Below are 19,760 nucleotides of genomic sequence, written 5' to 3' on the forward strand. Positions count from 1 at the left end.
CGGGGAAGAATTACGTCAAAAAGTTTGTCTGTTAATCCAAAATGAACTCTGTCTTCTTGTTTCCGTCCAGTGTCCAGTCAGTGCTGATATGGAAGCAGTTTCTGTAGCATCCTCTTCCAGGTCTGTTCACTTAAATCCGCTCTCATTTGTACTGAAGCCTTGGGGTTTTTTTGTTTTTTTTTTTGCTCCACAGTGTGATGTAAATGGAAAAAGGAAATGCTTTGCCCCCCACTCCCTCCTCCTTCCCCAAAAGAGTAAAAAGAGGAGAAAAACCCACCTTCCATCCCGTTGCGTTCAGGAGCTCCTCGTACTTCGCTAAACTGTCAGATAGAAAACTGATGATGTGGTTTTATTTTGGCTTTTTACTTACAAATACCGTGCTGCTGGACACACGGTATTTTATCAGGCAACATCAGTGGCTGAATGTAACTAAGTACATTTACTAAAGTACTGTACTTAAGTACAGTTTTGACATACTTGTACTTGGGTATTTCTACTACTACATTTCAGAGGGAAATACATTTATTTAACTGCTATAGTTACTAGTTACTTTGATTTTACATACAAATCATATGATCAACTCATTAAATAGGCATTGTTATAGATTAAAACCCCTCACAGGTGTTTTTAGTTATGTTGCTGACTAGATAAAGTATACTGTATGAACTAGTCCTCGTTCTTAATATAGTTATTTTTGAATGTAGTTCAGTTTCTAATTCATATTTTAGTTATTTGTTTTGTGATGTTTATGTATGTTTTGGCTGCATTAATAAAGCATTCCACCCATGTACCTGTAGGTGGCGGCACAGCGCCGGTCAAGAAGAAATACATCTAGTGTCCTCATATATCACACGAAGAAGAAACCTCATACATCAACAGGCCAGCCGCAGCTAGTTAGCAGAAAACATAAACACCAGTACATCCGTGGGGAGATCGGTCTACTTTAGCTGTTTAGCTTTTGTTTTCTTTGCCTCAGTTTATTGAAAACTAACTACGCGATGCGGTAGTTTAGCTAAAAGTCTTATGGCCAGTCATGTTTGTTTGGATCTCGGGATTACCAAGGCCTTGAAGTTGCCCTGCTAACCGATGGTAAGACATTGATTTGGCTCATAGAAATAGCTAGCTGGCTAGCTAAGCTAACGTCCATTGCAAAGGTTTTGAATACGCGTTAAACCAAAATAAAATGTTACTCTGTTCGAGGTTCATCCTGCCGAGATCTGACGCCTTGCTCTGAACATTTTTACGAAGGTATTGCATAGTTTTTGCATTGCTATGGGACATTTTGCAAACGTTGACCTGATACGTGCCGTTTCCTGTTCTATTGACAGAATTTGACCCAGGCAATACAACATCATAACGTTAAATGTTTCTTTGCTTGTACCCAAATGTCGGACCCTGGTAGAACCAACGCAGAACGGGGTTCTAATTAATAACGTTAGAACCTTCTGATGCTTTCGGCATGTGAAGTCTTCACTACGCAGCATTTTAATTAATCAAAAACATACTTTTGTGTTTGGTTGGCCTTGTACGCCCACAATGTTTTGTAGTTACTAAGATGCCCAGTGGTGGGCGGTACTGGTCAGTGTAAAAGTTAAAAAGTCTTTTTTGTGATATGGGAGTGGCTCCTGTCCTAGCCTCTTAATTCATTGGTGCCTGAGAGCTCACTTTCTGTCTGTTAAACACATCAGTGACAGCCAACCTTCATTACCTTCAACCCGGCCACTGTAGTTTATTATAAGTCAGTCCTACATACACCACCCAGCTTCCAGAAATACTCACTTGAGCACCAAATATGTATTAATCTGTTGTTGTAAATAGTCCTTAGCAAGTATTAATATAGCAGTGTTTACTCCTGCTTGTCTGTTTGACGATTCAAAGATAAACGATGATCCTGCAATAGTATGTCATGATAAAAACCTGAATTTGCTCTTTCCTTCCCACACCTAACATCTCAATAAGGTACCTTTTGTCCTCTTATCAATGTTTTGCATAAAAGATTCATGATGATGGAGTGTTACTGATTAGCAGAGTAATTATTCAGAGCAGTTCATCTGAGAGAAAAGCTTCTTCATAGGGAACATTTAATTCAATTGAACCTTGAGTACATTTAATTGAAATATGTCAAGGAACTTTAGAAAACCAAATTAGCTCAGACTGCGTTTATAACACTAAACATGCAGTAATTGTATATGAATGATAATCATCTTGTCAGTCAGACTGTTCTGAAGTTTAATAGTGGTTTAGTATACTGATATAACTTAATATATCATTATATTAACTTTTAGAAATCATCACAGTTACAGTAAACAAATACCATAAAAAAGGAGTAGTTTTTCTCCTTTGCATGAAGTAAACACATTTAATAAACGTCCGTTTTTCTAACATCATACTTTGGACCTCAGGTTACTTCACGATCTGAATGAATGACTTTCTGCTGTTGTCAAGAGCCGTCAGTGTCTTTCATCCTCGTTGAAGCTCTTTAAAATAAACACATAGCACAGCAACAGCGAGCAGCTGTATGGTTTATGCTAAAATGTTTTCTTAACGTGCATTATTGTTTCCTCTCCACTCAGCCCATGATTCAGCTGGAGAAACCGGTGCTGACTGGTACCATGCCTGTGGTATGGCCCACCATCCTCGACCTGGGCAGGGATGAGTGCAAAAGAATTCTCCGTAAACTGGGTACGTTCAAGCAATATATAATAAATACTGGAGGACCGTCACTGAGTACAGAATTTTTACACACTTAGTTAATGTGATTTGGGACAAGAAACTTAATCAGGACAAGAAATTCATATTTGAGTTTATCTGATTGAACTCACATCCTAATCGTATAAATGTTGAATGACACAAACACTCTGGACGCAGTGCTCTTCATGTGTATCAGTTGTGTAAAACATAGCGATCATTAGGAGAGGATCATTGAACATTTAGGTGTCACTGTTTATCTGGATGAACCAGATGCTGCAGTGCTGCCTGGTGGTTGATGTGTGTTTCTGTCTCCCAGAGCTGGAGGCTTATGCCGGGGTCATCAGTGCCCTGCGAGCCCAAGGAGACCTGACAAAGGACAAGAAGGACCTGCTGGGAGAACTCACTAAAATCCTTGGGTAATAAGTTCCTACCGATTCTAAAATTTGACAACTTAGAGAAACAATTTCTCCAATTTTTGCACTCAAACTTTGGTTTATTTAATATGTGCTGTACCCGTTTTGTCCACCCACTCCTCTCGTCCCCCCAGGATCTCAACGGAGCGCCATCGTGCAGAGGTCCGCAGGGCTGTCAATGATGAACGCCTCACCACCATCGCATATCAGTAAGTGTGTAACTGTCCCAGCCATGTAGGAGTCATTCGTCGTGTGCAGCACCTTACAGTGCGTGGAGTAACATAGCAAATGCTCACCATTGGACTGGGAAAGTACTGAACGGTGCATTTCTTTTCCAGCATGTCCGGTCCTAACAGCTCGTCTGAATGGTCGATTGAAGGACGCCGGCTGGTTCCCTTGATGCCGAGGCTGGTCCCTCAGACAGCCTTTACTGTGACTGCTAATGCTGTGGCCAGTGCCACAGCCAATCAGAATGCCTCCCTTCTGTTGCCAGCTGAAACGGGAAACAAAGAAGGTGGGCCGGCATCACTTTGCATTCGACTACAGGTGTTTTGAAACAGATCAGATGTTGAATGACGTGTTTAATTTCTTCCCTGCAGTGGTTGTATGTTACTCCTACACAAGCACCACCTGCACCTCCACCAGCGCTACAGCAACCAGCGGCACCATAGGAGCAACTGTGAAATCACCACGACCACCCAGTCCCACATCTAACGTGGTGGTGCTGCCCAGCGGGAGCACGGTCTATGTAAAAAGTGAGTGTCAGCATCATAACTGCTCATTTATCCCTGTAGATTGCAACAAGAGAAGGAATGCAGGAAACTTGAACCAGTTATGAAAAGAGAAATAAAACAGACATATCCAAGGAATGAGTTGCCTGACATCCACCCTTTTGATGAGGTATTTCAGTGTGAATATCGTTGACATATTGCTCGGTAGAATGGTAATCCAGCTAAATGAATTCTCAAAATACAATCGAGATATAAAACATGTTAAAACTGCAGTGTAAGTGTCTCAGTCAACGTTGATTGGATTTTAGCAAAACATCAAGGAATGATTAATTCACAGAGAACTTTGCTCTGCTCAGGTTTTTAACAAGTGCACCGATCAGCCTGAAGGGGGCGCTGCAAGGCTTGTTTATTTATTACTAAGTGACTTAAACATCATGATGGAAACGCATCCTGTTTACAGTGTGTGACGGCTCGGGCTTATCGCAAGACAAATGATTCAGAAGACTTTATACCAGCTGGGATTTAACAGCATCTGTTAAGATCTGTTGGATTAAATGGGTGTGTGCATGAAACAGCTGGTGTGAGCAGTGTGATTTAGGAAGAGAAATAGAAAGATAATAATAATAATAATGATAATAATGTGTCTGTACATTTTTGACACTGAAGATGAGAATTATAGCTGGGAAACCAGTCTTACATTTCCTGATTAATAGGATTGAGTAGGAACTTGAAAATCAGGACTTTCAAGTGGAGATGTTGTGTTAACCCATGATTTTACTCTGCAGACCTTTCCACTTAATTTTATTCTTTGTTGGAAGTACACATGTAGGTCAGATGACAAATAACAAACAAACAAACTCACGGACAGAACTAGAACTGCAACGATTAGTCGATAAATTGATCATTTCAAGCAAAAATGCTAAACATTTAGTGCCTCCATGGAGCTTTTCTTTGTCTTCATCCCGTTGTGCTCGAGGAAACTGTGCTGGACAATTACTTGAGAAAATCGGCAGATCAAATTATAATTTAAAAGACTACTGTCATCCCTGCGGTATCCTGAATGTCCGTCCTCCCCTTCCCTCGCAGGTGTGAGCTGCTCCGATGAGGACGAGAAGCCTCGCAAGCGCAGGCGGACCAACTCGTCCAGCTCGTCGCCGGTGATGCTGAAGGAGGTCACCAAGGTGTCGCCGCAGGTGTCCAAGAACATCACAGTGCCGGTGAGCGGCAGCCCCAAGATGAGCAACATCATGCAGAGCATCGCCAACTCGCTGCCGCCCCACCTGTCCCCCGTCAAGATCACCTTCACCAAACCCACCATCCAGACCACCAGCACCACCACACAGAAGGTGAGTGATACTTGTTCTCTGGCTCTTATGCTTCGCTTCCTGAACACGTCAGTAGAGTTTTAAACGTCTCATCTTCATTCAGGTGATCATCGTGACAACTTCTCCCAGCTCCAACTTCGTGCCCAACATCCTGTCCAAGTCTCACGCTCACAACAATGCTGCTCTGTCCAAACTGGGCTCCACATCCATGCTGAGCACGCCCACCCAGAAACAGACGGTGGTCTTCCCAGCCAGCTCCAACCCTTCCTCCAACACCGTCGCAGTGACCACAGTGGTCTCCTCCACTCCCTCAGTGGTCATGTCAACTGTCGCATCATGTAGGTCCTTCATCTGCACCAACATAAGTATAAGAGTCACACGTGGAGCTTTTAAACATCCATTTGAAATGAGCCTCTCATCCAGCAGACGCAAAGCAAAAAGCATTTATTTTTAGTTGTGGAATTAATCAGAAACGCAATATTCACTCTCCTTTTAGCTCCGTTTATGGTCTCCACCAAATATCTGGCTCTCTAGCTGCTAAATGCTCCTCTATGTTCACTAACAATGTGAAGCTGGGCAGGTTTTTCTCTACTCTAACGCATTTGCTGTTTTTGTGTCACTTGTGTCACCGGATTTCTGTCGCCAACATGTTTGAGCAGCTAGCTGTGTTAGCATCTCAGTAGACGGATCCAGAGTAGCAGCCACTCTGACAGTCACCTTTTTAAAGTCTCACCGTCAGTGTTTGCTGTTGTAGGTGCTGCTTCAGCCGGAGTGAAGGTGGCTTCAGCCAGACTTCCTTCCCCCAAGACCCTGATGGGGTCACCCGCTCAGATCCTGGCCCAGTTCCCCAAACAGCAGTCACCCAAACAGCTGCAGCAGAGCTCACCTTTAGGAGCTTCTGGTATCAGCCAGACCCAGACCACCTCCAGCTCACCTGGCTCAAAGCCCACCATCCAGATCAAACAGGAGTCCGGTAATCCTACCTTACATCTTTGTTCTTTTTCTTTCTTCCTTGTCCCTTTCTTTATTTCTTTTTTAAATTTAAATGTAATGTTTTTCTCTGGAAGTGGCTGAGGAGCACATGATGTTTTATATTTCCAGTAAGAAATTAAAATATTTGTTATATATGCTAATGATTAAGCATATAATTATGTTGTAGGATGCTTTTTTGCAAAATAAGTTTATTTTAATATTTCTATAAAAAACAATTTGAATGCTAATGGTCATAAACCATTGTCTTGAACAACACAGACCACCAGGGATTATCATTCGAAATTAAGTTCTTATAACTTCATGTGATTTTGTTGCAGCGTATTGGAGTCTTTTTTTTCCCCCATTGTACTGAGTCAATGTATTGTGTGTGTGTGTGTGTGTGTGTGTGTGTGTGTGTGTGTGTGCGCGCTCAGGGGTCAAGATAATCACACAGCAGGTTCAGCCCAGCAAAATCCTGCCGAAGCCTTCATCGGTGGCTTTGTCTGGCAGCAGCTCGTCCCCCATCATGGTCGTCAGTAGCAACGGAGCCATCATGACCACCAAACTGGTCACTCAGCCCACAGGTGAGTGATCCAGAACTCATGGCAGCTTAAACCCTCTAAAACCAAATCATGTCACTGAATCTCACAGGTTGATAATTTCCTTTGATTGTAAACAGTTTTCTTCACATTGTTATTGATTCAAATCTAATCAGAGAATAAGTAAACAAGGTTCGATACCCAGGCCTAGTTTGTTAAATACTAACACCTATAATGTTTTTGTATGCAGCTACCCAGGCCACCTATACGAGACCCACTGTTAGCCCCGGCATCGGTGCCAGAATATCAGCCTCCAGTGGCGGGACCACCTACGTCAAGACCACCAGCGGCAGCATCATCACAGTGGTGCCGAAGTCTCTGGCCACTCTGGGGGGGAAGATCATCAGCAGCAACATTGTCTCTGGTGAGTCAATGACAGGAGAGACTGACATTACATACGCACGTTCTGATCAGTTATGGTTTGATGAAGTATCGTCTTCGTTCTGCTTCAGGCACAACGACTAAGATCACCACCATCCCCATGACCTCCAAGCCAAATGTTATTGTGGTTCAGAAAACCACAGGAAAAGGAGCGACCATCCAGGGACTGCCGGGCAAGAACGTGGTCACCACACTTTTAAACGCCGGGGTCAGTCAAATACCACTCATCGGTATTTCATCGTCATTGATCATCAGTAATCCCTCCGAACCGAGTGTTTTTCGGTCTGTGAGAAAATGGAGAAAGCTTTGACATTAATTTAACTTTAATCGGCAACTATTCTGATAATCGATTCATCTATTAAGTAGTTTTTCAAGCCAAATGGCGATTATTCACTTGTTCCAGCTTCTCAAATGTGAATATTTATAATAGTTTGTTTGTTTTTTTAGTCTTCTATGATATTAAACTGAATATCTTTGTGCTTTGGACTGTTGGTCGGACAAAACAAGACAACGCCACCATGGGCTCTTGGAACTTTACAGTCCAAACAATGAATTAAGGAAATAATCAGTAGTAAAGAATTAAAATAATCTGATGGTATAAATGTTTGTTTGTAAAATTGGTGCAGTTTGTGTGTTGATTCAGCCCATTTATCTCACTGTTTGCAACACTGTCTTTTTTGATACTACCACTAGGTGTCGCCAAAGTTAGAAATCTTCAAATCCTACACAAAGGTCCTTTTAACATTTTATTATATTACATTTTCTCAATTTCAGACCTTAAAATGTGTTAAATACAGTAAAATGTTGCATTTGTTTTTTAAAAGAGTAGTTTGACATTTTGTGATATATATGCTTATTTTCTGTGTTAGATGTTTAGATTGATATCACTCTTATTGTATATTGTATGTTTGTTAAATATGAAGCTACAGCAGGCATCCTGTTAGCTTAGCTTAGTACTGGACTGGAGACGGGGGGGAAACAGCTAGCCTGACTTTTTTGCTTTAAATGATGTCTTTAAAATGATATTGCTATTTTTAGCGCAGTACAGCGTGTAAAGAGATATCGCCTTTGTTGCAGAGACGTACAGTTTCTTTAAAGTTAATATGAATTGTGATGTCGTACAGACTCATTACTGGGGTTTTGTCCTTTGACGCTCTGTGTTGTCAGATATGCTGTAGTAAACTGTGTGCTCTGTGTGCCTCAGGGTGAGAAGGGCCTGCAGGCTGTTCAGGGAACCAAACCAGCGATCATCACCGCCTCCAGACCCATTACCAAGATGATTGTCACCCAGCCCAAAGGCATGGGCTCGGGATCCCAGTCCACCGCCACCAAGATCATCCCAACCAAGATTGTCTACGGCCAGCAGGGCAAGACACAAGTGAGACATGTTCTCCTCCAGCTAATCAAATGTTTCTCTTTTGTTCTCTTTATTTCTAAACACAGTCCCTGCTGACCTTTTATTACAGTGTTGTTCCAACAATGTACAGCTCTGAAATATTCCTCTTACCACTGAGGGGCACCAGATATTTTCCACTCATAGTGGCTTCAAGGCTTGAAATTTAAACGTTGTCATCATTAGATCCTGGTTAACCACAGGCCAATGAGGTTATCTTGTGACTATACACGGACATCAAGTGGGTGTTCATATGACCTGTTGACTGACATCAAGTAACCACAAGGGTGCCTTTTTTTTTTTTCAATGTTTGTTTGTGAATGTCGACACTAGAAGCACAGTTTTAATTGTAAATGCCAAATAAGACAAAAGCTTCTTTCCCTGAAAATGAGAATAAATCGCTCGTTTTAGTCTCAAGAAGAAGACGAAGGAGAGAACAAGCCTCCTTGTTCTCCTCCCTGAGTTGTGCATTCAGTCATTAACCTGATGACATCTGCGCTGGATGTTTTCTGGAGAAGTTAGAGCTAGTTCTTTAAAACAATCACGCATCGGTTTAAACAGAAGAGAAAAATCCCCAATTCTCTTGGCTGACAAATATATACTGGGGCTTTAACACTGACCTTTCGTCTTCCTCCATTTACTCCCCCCCCCCCTTCAGGGAGAGAAATGAGTCCCAGTGAGCCGGGCAGACTGACAGCTACCTAATCTGCTACTCTGTCTCTGCAACAGGATCATGTTTCTGATGCATGATCTTAAACCTGCATTCACTGATTCTTTTTTTTGTTGTTTTTTTTGCCACCTGCAGGCAGCGGAGCAACAATGTTGGCATATTATCATCCTATAAAGTTGATGTGGTGATCGTGTTGGTGTCAAGCAGACACAGAGCAACATTAGCATTTATATGGAGTCACGTCTCTGAGGAATATATTCAGTCTCATGTCCGCTCTGTTCAGCTCTCGGGCTGCAGCTAACGATTATTTTCGATTAATCGATTATCAAAATAGTTAGCAGTTCATTTTCTTTCAATTGACAACTTTGTGTCAGCTGTTTGGTGGGAGGGAGCGCACAGTGTCTGATGAGAGCCGTGAGACTGAACCGAAACAGTAAAACCAAGCCAATGAGCTGAAAGAGATCAGAGTCAGGTGATGATTCTCAGTGTGTCCAGTCGTAATAACCGTCTCTAATGTCTTTGTTACTTTAAGAGAAAGTGAGAACGGACATTGGACGTGGTCACATGAGAGAGGGATACTCCAGAAGTCTTGTGTATTTGCTTTTATTTTATGTTTTTGTATTTTATTTGTATTCTACAACCTCTTATCAGTGTCCTGGACAATGAAACCAGCAACCACTGTAGGTGCTTTTTGGTTTCGGGGGATTTTTATTGTCTGTTTTTAAGAACTTAAAACAAGACAGGATTCTGTAGAAATTCATATATTTCTGACAAATACCAAGAACGCCTTGTGTGTGATTTTGAAAGTAGAAAGATTTAAAAATAAACGCCCACTGAAAAGAGATAACTAAAGTGATATTTAACCAATATTTCTCTCTAAATCTTTTTGGGGGAATTTGAATTTAATTTTTTTTTTTTGCTGCTTTAGTACCTTCATGCACTCGAAGCGGTGAGGGATGAAGGAAGATGGTATCTATAAAAATAACACTTTGTTATAGAATGAGCGTCTTGTCATAAAAAAATATGTTCAGTTAATGCAACAAGATTGTGCTGACTTCTTCATGTCCATTCACAAACAGTATGTTGTAGTTTCAGTATCAAACTTCAGTCTAAATATAGCCTGAATTCAGTTTCAGTCATCAAGGGAAATTGAGGTCAGTGAGTCAGGCAGCTATGCGTAGTGCAAATATACAGTAGATACTGTCTACACCCACAGTGACGAGCCGCCATGCTGTTTCACTGAAGCCACAAACTAGATTTGAAAATCACCAATTTGGGCTCCGACGTTATTAAACACTTTCCAGTGACGAAAATGACAACTGTTTACAAAACGTTTGTTCCCAGCAGCTGTAATATTACTGAACATCTGACAAAGCAGACGGATATATGGCTTAGTCATAGAAATTCATGAGTACAAAACCTGCATTAATAATATCCTTAGTCAATATCGGCGTTATAGAACTTCTGTAATTGCCAGAGGATGTGCAAAGATTGTGGAGTAGCTCAGCTAATTTTGATTTTATTCAAAAAACACATGTATCTATCCATATATTTGTGTTTAGGAGGAAAATAAAAACACACAAGTAGGGTTGCAAATTGGTGTGAAACTGATTTTTATCATATTTATTATAACAACGACAAGCCGATTGCACAAGAATCGCCTCCCACCGACCGAGTCAGCTGTAAAACTAGTAAGTCAGCAGAGAAGTGATGTAAGGCCCTAAAAGTTACGGATGAAACATTCAGCTTCTGCCACTCCATGTTGTGGTAGTATGAATGTCAACATACTGAAATAAAGAGACTTGAGTCTAAACATTGACAATTCAAGGGTCGCTACGTCTTGTCTTATACCGCTGGTTTACACAACACTGTATGTGTGTTCCTTTGGTTTCCCTCCAGGTTCTCATCAAGCCTAAGCCAGTCTTCCAGACCGCGGTGGTGAGCGAACAGACCAGGCAGCTGGTCACTGAGACTCTGCAGCAGGTGACCCGCTCAGCAGACATCGGGCAGGTTCAGACCTCCGGCCAGGACGGGTCCACAAAGGACGAGTCAACCGGCGAGGCCTCCCATGGCAGCGCTCAAGGTAGATTTTCCTTTTTCCTTTCTTTCCTCCTGGAATAGAGACACGAAGGTCAGACGACTCAGCTTTTCTGCTTCACTCTTCTGGGTCTGTTTTCGCCTGTTCAGGAACAAGAGCTTAATGTGAAAATACACCTGTGCAGATCGATGCATGAGGCTGTGAGGTTCCTGTTAACTTGTCTCACATTGTTCCCGTCATTCCTCAGAACCTCAGCCTGTAGTGCATGTGGTGTCCTCCAGAGAGCAGGATTGGACAGAGCAGGAAGTATCTGTGGAGTCCACCCCCACTATTATCTACCAGGAGGTGTCTGGCGGGGAATCCCAGTCCGCCACTTCTACCATCAAAGCCCTGCTGGAGCTGCAACAGACAACAGGTGAGCCTTTATGTCACAGAAAGGCTGTAGACGGAGATAAACATTCCCAGGGAATATTTGAAGGTGGGAACAATTGTTCGACTGAGTCGTACATAAGAAATGCATTAGAAAACAGCCAATGACCTTCCCCTATTCTGACTGAAAATTCCCTGAACCAGACCAGTTCAACAGATCCACTTATTCATGGATGTATTGCCCAGTGTTGTCGTCCATTATCCTAAAAACACCTTGTGATTCATAGGTGCTAACACAATACAGTGCGCTACAGTTGAAATACAGTGAAAATAGCACTAATGTCATCAGTACAACAACAGAGTCATGTCGACTTGACTCGCTTTAACTGTAATAGTGTTGTCACTCACTCATCAACTCCCTATTAACTGTTAGTTAAACCCCTCCCCCCAAACAATGATTGTCCAATCATAGCATAAAAGGAATGTGTGTTTATCTGCTGTAACGTAGCTGCAATCATTAGCATATCCAGCTAACTAGCATACTACTTACAAAAGTAAACGAGCGTTAATTGAAGACTAGAATGAGTTCTACTTTGCAGGTTTTTATCGCTGTTATGCTAGCATCGGTGAAACTCAACACTTCCTGCACAGATGTTTCACATTAAAAGCCTTCCAGTAGCTCAAAAGTCTGAATCCTTTCCTTTTCCTGGTATACGTTTAATTTAATTAATTTGTGAATAATAAGCTGTTAAAGAAGATAATTAATGACTGATCTGAATTGTTGCATTATGATGGCAGTGAAGGAGAAGGGAGAGTCCAAACCCAGACAGCACACCATCGACCTGAGTCAGATGGCCGTGCCCATCCAGCTGGCCCAGGAGAAGAAGCCCAGCCCAGAGTCCCCCAGGCCCTCCACCTCAGAGGCTGAACCCAGCACTGAATACGTCACAGCAGGTACGCCTCTCCAGTCTACTACATGACATACTGTATGAAATGTTTCAGTGGTGGAACAAGTACTGGCATCAAAATATACTTAAAGTACCAAAAGTACTCATTATGTAGAATGGCACATTTCACAATGATATATATGATATCACTGGGTTATAATTAGTGATGCATTGATATGTACATAATTTTAATGTTGCAGCTGGTAAAGGTCGAGCTAATTTCAATTATTGTGTACATCGCCATGATAATACATCAGAATGTATTAGTTTGATTATATTTTGTATTAATAATCTAAATCTGCAAAGTAACTAGTAACTGAAGCAGTGAAATAAATGTAGTGGAATAAAAAGTACAATGTTTACCTCTGAAATTAAGTGGAGTAGAAGTATAAAGTAGCATAAAATGGAAATACTCAAGTTAAAATTGTACTTAAGTACAGTAGTTAAGTAAATGTACTTATACATGATTTATTTATCAACACTGAGCACTTCCTGTTTTGGTTGGCAGCTCATAATTTCAGTGGAACAAAGTAAACTTCAAACTAAAACACAGTTCTCTTTTTCATTCTTTGATGGAATAAACTGTGTGTGTGTGTGTGTGTGTGTGTGTGTGTGTGTGTGTGTGTGTGTGTGTGTTGCCTTTGCATACATTTTAATATGCTCCTGTGACATCATGCCTCCCCCGCCAGGTAAAGTCAGCAGAGTGGGCGTGTCCTCCGAGGGCGACGACGCGGTCATGTCCTCCAGCCAGCAGGTGGGGAAGCCTTACAAAATCAGCAGCCAGGTTACCGTGGTAACCAAACAGGCTGCCGTCTCCTCTGCGCCCGCAGCTTCGCACGTCAGCCACATGGTGAGGACACCTGAGAGAAGGACTGTGGTCTGATACTGTTGTATATACAAAACTAAAGTGGTTTTTGTTTCCTGTTCTGCTTTTATAAATTGCAGTTTTAGGACAGACGCCAATCAGCAAACCAAAGCTGTAGATAGTGTAATACATAACGACAGAGAGCACATGGAATATAGTGGAGGGATGAGAGCCTAACCTCCTTGTGTCCGTTTGGTTTGTATCTATTATTCTGATGCAAGATTCAAGCGCTTATCACTGTCTGTATTTAACCATGCAAATAGTTTTGAGGTTTCTGCTTCCACCCAGACACAGTGGAGGTGAGTGGGACTGTGTTTGTGGTGCTCACAACCGTAAAATACTGTGAGCACCACAAACTACTCTGGATAATCCACAAAGCAGATTTCATTTCATAGAAACTATTTCTTCAGTCGAAAGCAGAAAGTTTGTACTTCCAATGACGACCATGTGAATTCTGTGGAGTACCACTAAAGATAAGTGAGAACATTTTAGAACCCTTTAAAATTGTCATTTGGGTGAAATGACCTCTGAGATAATTGACATACACGTTATATTAATGTGATGACAGGGTTGTTTTTTCGTTCTACCGATACCATATTTTCTCTTTATAACAACTGACTTTCTTTTATCAGTAACTTTGTTCAGGTTCCAGTCTAATTCACTGGCAAAAACCTACAGTATTAACGGTTAATATCTAGTCAATTTAACGGTTTCATTCAGGTTTTTGTGATAGATTTATAGAATGAACACTGGCTTAGCAGACTTATGAGTTCTTATTTCTATCTCTTTTTTTTTTTTTTTTTTTTTAAACCTGTACATTTTAGATTTAAGTTTAAAAAGAAACAAATCATTTTGGCCCCAGAGTCCCCATGTACATGTGCATGTTGTATTGCTCTGCAGTGCTCCTGTTAGCGTAACATCTCTCAGCAGTCGTCTTTGTGACTGTGTTTCAGCCCTCGGACAGTCACGGTAAAACTGAGGCCGTGTTAGAGGTGGGCGAGATGGAGGGCGACACTCTGGACCCGCAGACAGGCCTGTTTTACCGCTCCAGCCAACCAGCTACAGATCCCGTGAAGCAAACCCCCCACTCTGCAGGCGCTCAGCCGCCCCCCTTGAGCCAGGCGGAGGCCGAGCAGAGCCGCCACAGCTCCGCCTCCACCCAGCCGCCGCCGCCGCAGCTGCAGAGCAAACCTCAGATCAGCCAGCCTTCCTCTTCCTCCACCGCCTTTCCCTCCACTCCTCCTCTGACTAAGAAACTCCCAAAACTAAGAGAGCAGAGTCAGCCCAAACCCCAGGTCTTGACCCAGAGCCCCAAAGACAGACCCCTGGCTGCACCAGCACAATCCGGCGGGGCAAAGGTCACGAGCCCGCTTACACCAACCAAGCCCCTGTTGACGCCGCAGCTCCCGAAGCTCCAGCAAGCACCCACGTCCCACCACAGGCCCCTGCACACGCCCATGTCCCACCCTCCTCCACTGCAGGCGCACCACCCTGTCAGCACCGAAAAGACCGCCTCCAGCCAGGTGAGTGGTTCTACACCAACACTGTGCAGCACAGTAAGAAATAACAGAAGCCTTCAAGTTCCTCATTGGATCTGAAAAGAAATGCGTAGTTGATAGCAACTCCTTCACTTAGAAATTCCCGCCCCACCTTTTGTCACTGATCTTAACGAGTTTTTCTTGAGGCATCTGAGGTAACCGGTTTCTGTGAAGGTGCCTGGGGTTTTTCCCGACCTTCCCGTCAAATGCAGTTTGTCATATTTACCTTGAACAAGCTGATAAGCAGCAAGAAACTTGATTTATAGTTTTATCAACAATGGCTGCAGCGGCTGCTCTTCTCTGTTTTGTGCCGCTGTGTGTCTGACCTAACATGTGAAGGACGTTTGTCATTGCTTTTGACATTTGACTCAATTATTAATATCATTATTAAAAACGTTTTAATAAAAATAATTGTCTGTTTCCTCGTTGAAATGTCTTCACCACAGCAGCCAATCATCACACAGAGCGCCACCGTCACCAAGATCACCTTCGGCAGCTCCCACCATTCATCGCCGGTCTTCAGCAGCGGCGAGGCCACTGCCAAACTGATCCCCGAGTCCACCTCCGGGCCGTCGGGGGACAAGCCCTCGGTGTCGGACATCCTGAAGATCTCCATGATGGAGGCGGAGATCGACCCGAGCACAGAGCCCATGGTGGTGGATTCCTCCAGCGACTGTGGCCCCCTGGGGAAAGCCCTGGAGGTCCAGGCCATGTCCGGCACTCTGGACTCGGGCCAGTTCATCAGCAGCTCTGGGGCCTCCATGCATCATTCCCACACAAAGCCCCAGCAGTTCAGCTGCATGCCGGGCCTCACAGCACAGAGGAGCAAAGAAGACCTGGAGGTCATTGAGGTAAAATATTTACATGTAATAAATCAGAGAGATGAAGATTTCCACATATTGACATCATGTTCATCACTCAGTCCTCATATGACGGTAGCTTTCAGATGCACCAGACTGCTCTAATAATGCACAAAAAATAGTTAATTTGTCAAAATAAAAGCGTAAAACTAGTCACTGACAAGTGTATGAATTGATTTTTAAACGTTTACATTTTATAAACCATCACTTTAAATGTTCTTAGTTAACTAAACGGTAAATTTTCAGCCATAGCTCCAACACAACTACAGACAGCATTCGTCAACAAAAGCAAACCAAGGAAAACTCAATGTTTAAAAGCAGAACAACATGCTTTAACTCGATTTTGTTTATCTGTTTTAGTTATGTTTAATTTATCACCTGAAGCTTCACCATCTGGTCTCAAACACCAGCAATTAGACCCGTCCTCTGGAGCCAGCAGGAGGAAAATAAGAGATTTTATTGACATCATTTATATTGTCAATATTGGCCATTATACATTTTATTACCTTACTGGAAATCGAACTGACAGAAACCCAAATGTGACTAACACATGCAGGTGATTCCTCAGTACTCCATCCTGCCGGACTCCAGCCAGTCCAACGTGGTGGTGGAGCCCAGCGGCTTCCTGGAGATCACCAACTACACCAGCCAGCAGCTGGAGGAGGACAGCCCCATGGAGCAGGAGGTGGACAGCAGCAACGACGAGGCCACGGCAGCCAGTCCCCCCAACCAGCCGTAGCCACTCCGTGCCGATGGAGAGCAGATTTGAACAAGCAGACTAAGGACTTGTTTGTAGCCTCAGACCCAGCGGACAAAGACATTTCAGGCTGTGTTTTTTTTTTCATAGTGCAAGAGCAAAAATGCTTTCTGTTTTTGTGTAAATATTAGTTTGTTCATAATTATGTATTAAGTATTTTTTTCCTCCCCACAACGAATGGCACATGTGGTTTTTATTGCCAGTGAAGAGTGCTGGATGTAAACTGTGGGAGCGAGGTGAAAGGATTAGTTTTAGTGCAGCCCCAGACAGTTGGACAGCAGTCTCTCCAGACATACAGGGACTTTATTGTTCCAGTATGTTAACATTGTTTCTTGCAGGACATTGCAAAACACTTACACATTTGTGAAATTGATTATTTGGATTTTTTGTGCCACTGTTTTGTCAGTTCAGAAACATACAGCTGGATCAGACCTCTGCAGGCCTGCATTTATGTCGCTTGTCCAAACGTTTCAAGTACACGCTCCCCAGTAACCTGCTTTGGTCAGATTTTTGTACAAAATGACTCTCCTGCTGTTGGACGTCTTCTTTTGATGACCTGACGGTTTTACCACCAGATGAACAGTATTTCCTTTTGACTGAAGTGCAACTTTGTAAAAGTAAAATCTCGTAAAACGCTTATGGGATTTAAGTTTTCAGAAGAGAACAAAGCTGGAGCAGAATGAATTGCTGCGTGGAACATAAAGCAGAACCAGGAAAGAGTTCTGGAGGAGGGAGTCCAACATATGTGTTACTGTTCATTGTAACTGATGTAATGTTAAAAAAAAACAACTTTCTTTTTGTAAGATATATGTTCTGGAGTTCAAAGGCTGCTGTGAGAATTTCACCAAGTATGCATTTTCTTTTTGCATAGTGTGTTTTAAGCTATGCATTTCTTTTATACCTTTTCAAACTAGACGACTAGTTGAGAAAAATCATTTAATCCGCACAATAAATCAGCTGAGTAGAACACGTCAGTTTATACAGTTTTATTGGTTGCAAGAAAAAGGAGCTAGGAAAAGATTATCAGATGTTTTAAGACATAAAAACTCTGCTTATGATAATAATTTGTCTCTGATATGGTTTTTCCACAAAAAGGTTAACTTATGTTGTTAAAATGCCTTAAAATTACATAGATTCCTTTTTCCTCATTGAAAAATCATATGAATATGCAAATATTGTTCCACTGGAGCTTGACTGAGTCCTGTACGGCACAAATCCACCCAAATACCGCAAGTATGGGTATTTGGACGGACTAGTTCTCGCATGTTCCCGGCTGGCTAACGTGTTAGCGGTTAGCTCACCAGGCACAGTAGTTCGTCAACGACGCCAAGGTTGTAGCACCATTTGTTTATCATGTTTTCATTCGACCCTCCCTGCCGATACTCTAATACTCGATACTCTTTTTAATTTTGACTTTCACAATGTTGATGAAGTCCCTCCTGAAACCAAGTGCGACCAAAAAGCATGTACACAGTGGATGTGCTCTGTCTGCTTAGGAGCACATCAGTTACCAGTAGTACCTTGAATAATCGGTCGTTTTGTCACGTCATATATGCACCAGTTGTTTCTTCACAGTTTGTCAGAAGACACATTCAGGTTTCCTTTGATTTCAAGGGTGGACAAAAACTGATTTCTTGCTCAGTAATCCGGCAGTGTGTAAATATTTCTACAACTTCCAGTAATTCATACTGGAATGTATGAAGCATTCAAACAAAACAAAGTAAACAATCTAAATCAAATTCATTATTGCAACACAAGCCAAATAAACCTAAAGGGTACAAGAAGGAAGTTGTAGTAAAAACTAACTTCTACTGAAATTCATTTTTAAGAGGGACTTTGACACTGAAACTCCAGCAGGTTCCTTTCATGGAGAGGCTTGTGTAAGAGAGCCATTGACGAGTTGAGCCCACCACTTTGGTTCATGGTGTGAATGGGACAGATAGTTGTGTTTTGCGGTTAAAGCAGAAGATTGTAAAGTGTGCAGATGGCCAGAAAGCCCAGAGCAGTCTGGGTGTTTTTAAGGCAGCAATAGAGCTTCATGTGAAGGGATCCTCACCCCTCAGAGCATTACATGGGCTGGAACTGGAGTTTAGTACTCGTATTCAGTAGTGGAAGAAGAATTCAGACCTTTTAATTAAGCAAAACTCACATTCAAAATTTTACTTTACAATATGTAACAATTTACATGTGTTAATCACCTTTTATTGCTGTAACTGCTGTATGCATTGTTATTTAGTGATATTTTTTAATCCTAGTGTAGACGTGTGAGCAAATAGTTTGACTATTGAGACTTTTAAAAGCAAACTTCCTCTAATCAGTTGTTGATTATGTATCTGACTTAAGCTGGGTGTCAGTTTGACAGGAGTCTTTGCTGTTGCTTCGATCAAACCTGTGATTTTTCCACTTTACAGGTCACATTACTGCCCGACTCTTGAACGTATTCAGATTCGTAAAAAACAGATCAGGTTTTATAGTGAGTGAGTGTTATGAGCCGTTTTTGGCCACATACAACTGTTATATATCTACTTACACTTGGCCTGAAATCGGCTCAGGCAGCCAGAAAAACATTTGCGGAATTTATGGTGGCTCCTACTGGCAAATATAAAAACACATTTATTGCATTTTGAAGAGCATTTGAGCCAAGTTTCATGTTTATTGGACACTGTGCCGTGGTGTTAGAGTTTTTATCTGTTGGCTCTCCACACTTGTAAAAGCCTTAATGCACACTCCCTGGTAGAGTCCTGCCCCACGCTGCAGCTTTTCCTCCTCATGTTGAAAGTGATCCACGGGGCTCCTGGGGGGCTCATGTCCAGCCTGCAGAGTCTGATTGGTTGGCCTCAACCTAAAGACATGTGGCTCTGTTTAGGAGCATGCTGACTTACCGTCGCTCCACCCTGCACCCCTGCTTGGAAAAGGTTGCCAAAAGTCCCACAGGATAGCACAGTTTACCCTTCTCTGCTGACTCACCTGACTGAGAAACAACTACAAGGAACATCATATACGCCCCCCCCCAACATCTCAGATATTCACGAAGGGTCAACAGATGTTTGTACAGACGTACCTGTTCAGCCAGTCTACATTCGAACTCGTCCATCTTGAAATGAAAAGTCCTGCCTGCAGCGGGCTCCTAATCTCACAAATTGGGGAGGTGCACAACCACGTGTTGAGCATAAACAAAGCTTTGCCAGTTAAAAATTCAGTCAGTCTGAAT

The 19,760-nt window shown here is 42.4% G+C and overlaps 1 protein-coding gene across 1 annotated transcript; it reads left to right on the forward strand.

Annotated features, from left to right (window-relative positions):
- The first annotated feature begins 906 nt into the window (after nt 1–906).
- On the forward strand, nt 907–17,613 carry emsy (EMSY transcriptional repressor, BRCA2 interacting). Its single transcript, XM_070917164.1, is given in 20 exon segments — nt 907–1,089; nt 2,574–2,682; nt 3,008–3,107; nt 3,239–3,313; nt 3,443–3,618; nt 3,704–3,859; nt 4,922–5,181; nt 5,264–5,498; nt 5,915–6,133; nt 6,567–6,716; nt 6,922–7,095; nt 7,184–7,320; nt 8,317–8,490; nt 11,075–11,258; nt 11,419–11,628; nt 12,381–12,536; nt 13,219–13,379; nt 14,348–14,917; nt 15,379–15,783; nt 16,349–17,613. Coding segments are annotated over 20 exon segments (3,837 nt in total). The 5' UTR covers nt 907–1,086; the 3' UTR covers nt 16,532–17,613.
- Nucleotides 17,614–19,760: the final 2,147 nt, after the last annotated feature.

The sequence above is a fragment of the Enoplosus armatus genome, chromosome 13, assembly GCF_043641665.1.
Source record: "Enoplosus armatus isolate fEnoArm2 chromosome 13, fEnoArm2.hap1, whole genome shotgun sequence".
Taxonomy (NCBI): Eukaryota; Metazoa; Chordata; class Actinopteri; order Centrarchiformes; family Enoplosidae; genus Enoplosus; species Enoplosus armatus.